This window comes from Glycine soja, chromosome 7 (assembly GCF_004193775.1).
Source record: "Glycine soja cultivar W05 chromosome 7, ASM419377v2, whole genome shotgun sequence".
Taxonomy (NCBI): Eukaryota; Viridiplantae; Streptophyta; class Magnoliopsida; order Fabales; family Fabaceae; genus Glycine; species Glycine soja.
In genome coordinates, this window is record NC_041008.1 from 7,238,840 (window position 1) to 7,249,470 (window position 10,631).

The 10,631-nt window shown below is 33.0% G+C and overlaps 1 protein-coding gene across 4 annotated transcripts in view; it reads left to right on the plus strand.

The window, feature by feature from the left end:
• LOC114418493 overlaps positions 1 to 6,759 on the plus strand; it is a 28,872-nt gene extending 22,113 nt beyond the window's left edge. For 2 of the 4 annotated variants that reach the window (XM_028383860.1, XM_028383859.1), the window contains 5 exons: positions 3,850 to 4,407; positions 4,540 to 5,185; positions 5,228 to 5,618; positions 5,818 to 5,927; positions 6,253 to 6,759. In XM_028383860.1, coding sequence (XP_028239661.1) covers positions 3,850 to 4,407; positions 4,540 to 5,185; positions 5,228 to 5,586 — 1,563 coding nt within the window. In that variant the 3' untranslated portion in view covers positions 5,587 to 5,618; positions 5,818 to 5,927; positions 6,253 to 6,759. Of the gene's footprint in view, positions 1 to 3,849; positions 4,408 to 4,539; positions 5,188 to 5,218; positions 5,619 to 5,817; positions 5,928 to 6,252 lie in introns of all 4 variants that reach the window. The other 2 variants (XM_028383863.1, XM_028383861.1) reach the window with 2 other exon arrangements.
• Positions 6,760 to 10,631: the final 3,872 nt, after the last annotated feature.

Consider the following 10,631-nt stretch of genomic DNA (forward strand, 5'->3'; position numbering starts at 1 on the left):
AGTGCTAACAACAGTTTAATAGTGGATATCCTAGCAACAGGAGCATATGTATTGAAAAAATCAATTCCCTCATTTTGCCTAAAGCCTTGGATAACCAATCTGGCTTTGTACTTGTCAACAGTACCATCCACTTTCATCTTTCTCCTAAAGATCATCTTACATCCTAATGACTTACATCCAGGAGGTAAGTCAACCAATTTCTAGGTATTATTTTGCATGATGGAATCCATCTCACTTTGGATTGCTTCTTTCCAGAATACAACATCCCTTGAAGCCATTGCTTCACTAAAAGTCTTTGGGTCTTCCTCAACATTAAGGCAATATTGATATTGAAATTCAATATCATTCCTTGACCCTTCAACCAAATACAGTTGAAAGTCATCACCAAATGACTTAGCCTTTCTTACTCTCGTACTCTTTCTAGTTTCAGTACTAGTTGAAGGTATATCCTCAATATTAACTGAGACTTTCGACATGGAATTCATGTCCTTTGGCCTAGGTATAGATGTAAACCTTTGTTCATCAAAGATAGCATCCCATGACTCTATAACCGAGTTCACAACAACATAATCATTAGATTCTAGCACATAGAATCTATATGCTTTAGAATGTTCAGCATATCCAATAAATATGCAATCTATACCTCTTTCACCTGTGTATCTTTTTGTGCCAAAGTTCATATGGGGTAACCTTATTCCTTTTGTTAGGAATTCGGTTCAACAAGTAACAGGCTGTCAACATAGCCTCACCCCAAAATCCTTCACTTAAACCTGAATAAGATAACGTGAAATTCACCATTTCTTTCAAGGTTCTATTCTTCCTTTCGGCTACACCATTCTGTTGTGGTGTATAGGGAGCTGTAGTTTGATGTATTATTCTAGTAGATTGAAAATAAACCGAATCATAATACTCATCTCCCCTATCCGTACGAAGAGTTTTGATTAGCCCATTTTGATGAAGTTCTACCTCTTTTTTATAAATTTTAAATTTATCAAGAGTTTCATCTTTTGTATTTAATAAATATACATAACAATACCTTGATGCATCATCAATAAAAGTAACAAGATATTTTTTATGACCTAATGATGGAGTAGCATGCAAATCACACAAATCACTATGAATAAGGTCTAAGACTTTAGTCTCACTTTTAACATCCTTAAAAGGTTTCCTAGTGATCTTGGTCAACATGCAAGTTTTTCATTTTTCAATGTTCATATCAAAAGGAGGAATCATACTTGTTTTTGACATATCTTTTATTCTTTTGTAATGAACATGTCCTAATCTAGCATGCCAAATTTCTGATTTTGTCATATTAGTTATAGAACTACACGAGGCCATACAAACAGATTCATGAACAAAAGGAACATCAATGTTTAATTTAAACATTCCATTACAACGATAACCAAATCCAATAAACGAACCATGTCTTGGCAAGATGTACTTGTCACTTTCAAGTACTTGCTTGAAACCACAATTATTTAAAACCATACCAGACAATAAGTTCTTACGAATACCAGGTACAAATAAGACATTATCCAAATACAAACCTTTTCCGGAAGTAAAAACTAAATTCACACAACCTAATCCTAGGATTGGTTCAGTTGCAACATTGCCCATCTTCACAATAGAGGCATCATCGATTGGTCTAAATTCCTTGAACCAACGACGATCTTTACACACATGGCTTGTTGCTCCCAAATCAAACCACCAAGCAACGTCATCATCCTGCACATAGAATGCATCAGATATTAGTGATACATAATTTGAATTCGTATTCGAATTAAAATTATTCACTACAATTTGACCTTGTTGCTTTTCAGGATCATTAGACCCACTTGGACCAGCCTTGTTCTTTCCTTTGAACACCCGGCAATCCCTCTTTAAATGACCAGGTTTCCCACACTTCCAACATGACAATTTTGTCTGTTTGTTTGGACCTTTGTTCTTATTTCCTTGAAATTTTTGTTTGTTACCTTTAGCATTGTAATTTTGCTTAACTGTTCCACTTTCCTCTACCATATTAACGGAAGAGGAACCTGTTACGTTTTTATCATTGACTTTGTCAATTTCCTGAGCCCTCAGCGACTCCTCAATCATGAAATGACTACCGAGTTGAACCAGAGTCAACTCTTCCTTCTTATGTTTCAAGGTATGCTTGAAGTCTTTCCAAGAAAAAGACAATTTATCAATTATAGATGAAACTGCAATGGATTCATCCATTTTCAAATCATGTTGAGTAAACTGATCCAAAATCCGCAGCAGTTCATTATATTGTTCCATAACAGGCCTCGAATCAATCATTTTGTAATTAAAGAAATTACTAACTAAGAATTTGTTACTTGAGGCCTCTTCTGCCATATACTTGGATTCAAGAGAGTCTCATAATTCCTTAGCAGACTCAACATTTTGATAAATATCAAAGAGAGAGTCAGACATACCATTCAGAATGTGTCCACGACAAATGTAATCGTCGTTCTCCCATTTCGAACGCTTCCTTGTTTGATCCAGAGTTTTGTCTTCCATAAACACCGGCATTGATGTACTCAGCACATACACCACCTTCAATGTTGTCAAGAGAAAGTGCATCTTCTTCTGCCATCTTCTAAAATCCTGCCCTTCAAACTTGTCCAACTTCGCAAACTTGTTTGTCATCTTCGAACTATCGTTCGTCATCTCGAAAGATTTGATTCAATCTTTTGTTGGTTAATTTGAAAATCGAGATAATACTGGATAAATCTGAAGTCGTGTATAACACTTTCAGATTGAATCAAATTTCAGGGTTCAACCAAAATTGTTCAATCGGATAAAATCAGAAGATTATAGTTCAAGAGTTTTGTTTTGGTCTTGTATGTTTTGTCACCCGTTATGCTTTCTGAACCAAAATGATTATTTATGATCAAAGAACAGGTGGTTTTTGGCGGTTGATGAACAGGTGGTTTTTGGCGGTTGATGGAAGTTTTATCTTTTTTAAAAACTGTATTTTCTTGAAAGTCACTTCCATGTAATTTCCAAAATTTGCCTAAACCGAACATCTCGTTATTACACTAAAACAAGCATGCACTCTTATTTTAACATAATAAAGAGATCAATTACACTAAAATGTCCAACACATCACACACTCACTCAGTCATGAATTTAATTACGTATACCGTTAGTATTTCAAATCAACAGATATTTTGCACGACTGATACACTCATAAGAAAAGAATCATACTCTAATTTTTCTCTAGTGCTTTGGATGTATTTGTAAAATTTCACTCACATTTAATTATATAAAATTATTCTCACAGTCTTAAAATAGGTGTCACATTTGAAAAAAAATGTCTCAAAATGATTATTGCATTTAACTTTTTAATATAATATTAATTATTTTTTTCTTATTAATGCCTCTAATAACTCTAATAAGTGTCAGTTTATTTTTTAATGTAATATTAATATTAAGGTTAGTTTTATAAAATTATTATTTTATTAAAAAAAATTTATTAACTTTTATTGGTTGTGTAAAACAATCACGGATGACACTTATTCTGGGACGGAGGTAGTAATCTATATGTTCCATATTTGTAAGCATTGTACAAATACAAACCAATCATTTATGGGTCCCCTGAAAGAATTAGCCTTCCCTTGGAAAAATAAGAGAACATAAAAAGTTTGGTGAGATAAATGGTGAATGGAAGTGATTCAAAGAAGAGAAACCGACAAAAGTAAACTTCAAGTGGCAAAAAAAAAAGAGTAGAACATTTGAAATTGTACCTTACAGTTTTTTTTGTTGTTGTTGAGATAAAATTGTACCTTACTGTTAAACAATATAGATCCTCACATATTCGTGTTTCTTCTTTTGTATGCCCAGAATCATATAGTTTTCGGGGATTCTCATATGTTGCAAGAGATAAGGAATTCAGAAACACTCCCAGATTGGAATTTCCGCAATTTAACTTCCATGGTCGTGGAAGGGTGTGGATTTTTAACAGATGGAATACTACCTTCCCATTTACTTCATTTTCTCAGTAACTTAAAAAAGTTGCAAGTGCGGAAATGTAATTCTCTAAAGGCAATATTTAGTATGGGACCTCAAGGAAGTCTCAGCCATCTGGAACAACTTCAAGTGGAAAACTGTGATGAGTTAGTGGCAATTGTTGCAAATGATGAAGCAGACAATGAAGAAGCAAATAAAGAGATTGTTATATTCTCCAGCATAACGTCGTTGAGGCTATCGGATTTGCCAAAACTAAGCTGCATTTATCCTGGAATGCATAGTCTAGAATGGCGTATGCTAAAAGAATTACATGTCAAACATTGCCAAAAGCTGAAGTTTTTTGCATCAGAATTTCAAAATTCTCCAGATTTAAATCCAGATGGTGAAGATAGATTTTCAACAGACCAGCAAGCTATTGTCTCACTTGAAAAGGTATGGCTGTTTTTGTATAAGAAAGCCGCCTAAAGACTCTGCATTTTGTGCTTACATATACATTTATTGTTGAAAATTAATTTATTTTTAGGAAGTAAACTTTTACATTTTCTTATTTATTTTGAATCCAAGGTTACTCCCTGCTTGGAGGTAATGTCGCTGGGTAAGGAAGAAGCCATGATGATTGAGCAAGGAAAACTTGATATTGACCTCCCGAAATTAAACTCCCTCAAATTGCAGGGCTTTCAGGCTAAACAGGGGGACATATTTCCATTTGTTTTTGGTTTAAAGGTGTCAGTGTCACTACCCACTATTGAAAAACTTGTGTTGCTCGATAGTTCCTTTAAAGAGATATTCCCCTGTGAAAAACCCAGTAATGGCATAGATTATGATAAAATCCTTTCACAGCTTAAAAGATTGAAGCTTCTGAGTCTGCCTGAACTTAAATCCATAGGATTAGAGCACTCCTGGATAAGCCCCTTCATACAAAATTTAAAAACCTTACTGGTTAGGGAGTGCCATGATTTGGCAAACTTGACACCATCCACTGTCTCTTTCTCTAATCTGATAAAGCTTATTGTAAAGGATTGTGATGGGTTGAAGTACTTGTTCACATTTTCAACTGCCAAAACATTGGTTGTACTGAAGGAAATTTACATAACCAAATGCAAATCACTAAAAACAATAGTGGCTAAGGACGGAGAAGAAGGAGGCGATGATGAAGATAATGATGTGGAGGAGGAGGGCCAAGGTGAAGGAAATGAAGACGAAGATGAAGATCAAGATAATGATGTGGAGGAGGAGGGCCAAGGTGAAGGAAATGAAGACGAAGATGAAGATGAAGATGAAGAAGAAGCTAATGCTAAAGGTGATGGAAATGAAGATGAAAACAAAGGTAATAACGATGAAGATGGAAATCAAGGTGAAGATAATATTACATTCAAGAAGCTTGAGAGATTGACTCTTAGCTCATTACCAAAACTTAAAAGCTTCTACACAGGGAGTTCCTCTTTGAATTTTCCATGCTTGAAAGTAATGTCGTTCAGCAAACCTTGCAGAACGAATCTTTTCCGTAATTTTAAAGAACCAGAACAATTGAGAGTGAAAATAGATGGAATCTACTCTAAACGTGATATAAAGTCTGTGATAACGAAACAAGATGAAGCAGAGGCATCCTGAGTTAGTATGATGACATATTCCCTTGATCACTTGTAAGTATAAATATCGTTAGCTTATTCTCATGGACATGCAATAATACAGCTTAATCAACTGCTGTTGATTGACTAAGAAGTTTTCATCGTTTACATATATGAAGAATTGAGAATGTTTAATGAATACACACATATTCTATTTGAATTGCTTTGGTCTTTTCTAACTACCTCACTTTCATTTGTTAATAATTTGCTTCAGGAAATTGTTGTCTGGTGCAAGAAGCTTATTGTCATTGCGTTCGCTCGTGTTACCCTTGAAAACAGGTTGTCTTCTTCTGATGCAACCAGAGTAAAAAACATGCAATCCTAGTGAGTTTGTCACTTTTCTTGCATTTATTTTTCAAATTATGAAAACAAGGCGTAAAAGATAAAGTGACAAATTAATTTTGAGAAATGTTTTAAAAAAAATCGAACATGATAATGTATTCAATATAATTTAGCACGAGTAGAAACTCAAAGTTGTCACTAGACTAGCCAAGAAATCATTAAAACACCAAAATTTCATTTGTTGTAAGCGTTCCGGTCGCCATATTGATTAATAGATTTTTTTATCTTAAAGTTTAAAACTATTTTAACTTTCAGCTATTATCTAATGTTGTTTTTTTTTTTTTTCCTAAGAAAATCCGTGGTTCAGGGAAAATGGAAGATTGCAATACGAGGATAGGTGGATCGATAGCATCATGGCAACAGTTATTAATAAATCAAGGGCTTTTGTTTTATATGAAGTGTGGTGTTCTTGAATAAAGATTACCTGTGTGCAAGCAGGAATTGTAGGTGGTTCTTAAGTTCACAATGGTGTTTTCTGAATAAAATGTCTTGTGTATTTATGCAAGACCAGATGCGTGCATGGTTTTCAAGTATACAAGAAGGGTGTTTCGTAAATAAATTTGGTTTGTATCTTTATAGGAGGTTTGCATTGTTTTCATGACTTTCTATGAATTAAGTTGACATGGATGTATTTTAGGAGAATGATGCTCCGTGAATAATATTGAGCTGTATTTATACAGGTGTGTAATATGGTTTAAGTTGTAAACCGATTGCTTTGTCAAGAAAATTGACCAGAAAAATTTTTGATGGAGGTACCAATGATTTGTAAACTACAAAAACTGTAAATGTGCTTCATAGATGAATTTTAATTGTATTTCCTCAAGATAATTATGTAGTATAGGAATAGGAATTACGTTGAATGTCCTTTGTGAATACTTTTTAAAATTGATTTGATATATATAAATGATGTTTAAGAACTATTTTGAAACTAATTTGTAAATAAAGATGATATGTATAGCTACTTGTTAAACCACCACCACCCCCCCTTCCCCTGTCCCTGAATCCACTGTATTAACAATATCAGAACCCAGTGCCATAATCTAGGAACACCATTTATTGGTAGAAAGATTGCAGACAAAGTGAAATAAAAAATTATTACCAACACTATCTCCAAAGACAACCAAAATTATGGGAATCTGGAAAAGGTGGTAATTAGACTTCATATCTGCTTGCTTACTAGAAATTTATAGATTTCATTCCTCTGAATGGTATATCACCACGATAAGACTCGAATAAGTACTTAATTATTTATGTTATTTATAGGTCATGCATAATTATTATCTTAATACCATTAAAGTTGGTTCAGGAAATCAACAATAACATGCAACGATTTAACTAAAGTCTAGCAAAAGTAGCACACTTTAAGTTGATTTAAGAAAGTAGAAGCTTTCCCTTACACAAAACAAAAATGAAAAGAACAAAGAATAAAAATGAAAATAAAAAGAAGAGAGAATTTTCAAGGTTCTGTTCAACATTCTTAGAAAATGAATATTATTTGTTTATTAAACATGCAAAGCCATTAAAGAAGCATGCAGCAAAGCTCAATGTCTCAGAAAACTATTATGCTTATTCATATTTATATCAGCACAGCTGTTAAACAAGTTTGTAATAAGAACTTCCTTGGCTTATTTTCAGATAAGAAAAATGTTAGAATTGCAGTTATGTATTTCTTTGATGAAAAAGAATCTTAGTAACTGAACAAAATTTGGTAAATTGGTGATGACTTCAGCAATAGCATATTCTGATTCAATTATAAATTTACAATACAAATACCATTAGCGATCCAAGCTTGACAGAATGGTTGCATGGAAATGTGCCAGCTAGAGAAAGGGAGATAAATCATCATAAAGTTAGAAACTTTACACTTGTTGACCAGAGTTCAAATGCTAGCAAAATGAGTAGTTTTTAAAAGGAAAACAGATGAGAGAGTCAAAGAGGATACAGAAAGATAAAATATTATATAATCTAAACATTGATTACACAGATGACCAAACTTTCTCATTCCACAGTTTACACCCTAAGCTACTTGTTTCATATAGACAATGAAACAACATTGACAAGAACAAAAGTATCAAGGAAAAAGCTTCGTGATACAAATATTCATATGCAATTTTCAATGGTTCCTCTACTTTCTACTGAACAAGCTTCTCAATTTCCCTCTTTCCAACCGCTCAAGTAGCTTCTTAGCTCCTGGGATGTCCATCTCTGTAAGCTTCTTCAGATACCTGATTGCTCCATACGAAATCATCAGTTTCTTACATTTCTTACTCGGAGAATGTGATCCAAGGCAAGAAACTGCATACTTTTTTGCAGTGTTCTGAGTGTTTGAATCAAGCAACTGGACCAGATTTGGCACACTTTTATCATCCTTTTTAACCTCTATCTAATTCTGGGACAGGACTATTAGGCTTGAAATGGCTTGAGCAGCAACCTCTAGCAGTATTTGCTTTTGCCTCAAGCATCTTTATAAGAAGAGAGATGCACCCGGCTTCACCAACTATTTTCTTCATCTCCATTGAGCTGCAAACACGGCAAATGATATCCGGACTTCAACATGTGAACCAAACAGGGAATCTAACCAAACTGAAGTTCTTTTCACAGGAGGATTTCACAGGTGAATTAGCATTAAAAGAACTAAATGATATTGTACCAAAAAAAATGATTAAAAACAATATAAAACGTAAAGAAAGACCAAGGGTGGCATGCCTCTTATATAGGTTAGCACCGCATGAGAGGGAAAACAAATCGAATTCAACAAAGGCATGCATGTTACCTAATTCGGACATAATGTTGCAGTTTCTTTATTATTTCCTTTTTTGACAATGTTGCAGATTGCAGAATACTAGAATAAGAGGTATATTTGCGTACGTAGGGGCTAGTTTCAATTTTCAAACGAGGAGAAAGATGCTAAGTGAGAAATAAACGGTGGTGAAATCTGAAGAAGAAGAAGAAGATGTGTCACAGTACAGGCAGTTGCAGTCTGTGACACAGAATCACCACTTTGACAAAGCTCAATCTAGGGCTGAACGCTGCTGTGTCCTAAAATCGCACGTGTTGTTTCTGCTGACATTCACAAATTGCAATCTTTGAAAAGATACAGTAGCCTTCTATTTACCCATAATACTACCAGATTCAACGACTCTTATGAGAGGTGGTAGCATTCTCTCTTTACTCTTTAGAATGCATTGATGCATTCTCTATTTAATAATTTTGTTTTAATGTTAATTTCCATTTTTCATATTGGGTTTCATTCTATATCGTGGAATCGCTAGTTTGCTGGAACCTTAGTAGTTGTTACGAAATGGAGCCCATTGTGAATCACAAAATCCCTACTTTGTCCATTACCTCGTTTCAGAAGTGAAATCCCTACTTTGCTTTAACCTTAGTCCAAGTTCGTTGCCTCGTTTCAACAGTGGTTACTAAATGTACTCTGACTTTGTTTCAATAACTCATCTCCAATATCAAAATCCTACATCAATTTGCCAAAGCCAAAGTTCACCTTTTCAGGTATATGATATAAATTAAATAATAATTACCTCTGTATAAATAAATAAATCGCTATAATTGCCAATGCATTGACATCCAAGTCTCATACAAACTAAAATCTCAAACCAACAACATTCAACTCAATAGAAACAACACAAATATCATACTTGGTTGCTTCAAAATTGCAAAACAGAAATTAATAGAAAAATTAAATTTATATTAATTAATTTAAATGCTGACAATTATATATAGTTTACAAAATAGTTATTCAACTTTAGTTGATATTAATTAAATATGAATAAGCACATTTCAGAATAAGTATCATGGAATGGTTCTTTTTCGGAAAACAAAATCCACAACATTTAAAATATATTTATTTTGCAAGCATATTTTCGAAAAAGGTTATTCCAAAAGCTTGCTTACACTATATATTTTAGACAAAGTAATCCAGAATGGTTGTTGATTTCTAGATTACTCATTCCGGGATAGTCACCATTAAAAAAAAAATTTAGTATCGTCAATTTAATATTAGTTTTATCAAAACTAATGTTAATAAAAGTATGATGACATTTTTATAAATAATATATCATCATTAACATCATTTTTTTAAATTGATGTTAACAGAATAATTTTAGCATTGATTTTTTAAAAAAATGATGTTGTTTAAGCACTCACAATTTCTTAGAAACTGATATTAAGATTCTCTTTTAAGATGATGGCCTTTCACACAATAAGTGCTGAGGATACTCAATAATGTTTTCCATTTAATGTTTTTGTTTTATTGTCTCTTTCAACTAGGGGTGAAATGAGGCTAGATTTTGTTATGCGTGAGCCTGACTTTAATTAAAAGCTTAGTCTGCATATTTTTAAGAATTGATGAACTCCAGAGATGGAGAATTGAGAATAAGTTGTTATATGATAAAGTGTTTGTGTCATTCTATATCTTTATCAGAATTGAAAATAAGTTACTTGTTGATCAACTATAAAGTAGTAATTGAATTTGCTATGTGTGAGCCTGACTTTAATTAAAAGCTTAGTCTATATATTTTTGTCATTCTATATCTTCCATTTAGTTACTTGTTGATCAAATATACTGTAGTAAAATGATTCTATATTTAATTATATATTTTCCTAATAAAATATGAATTCAATATTTTTCAAATGCAAAATTAATTTATAAATAAAAGCTAATTACATTTT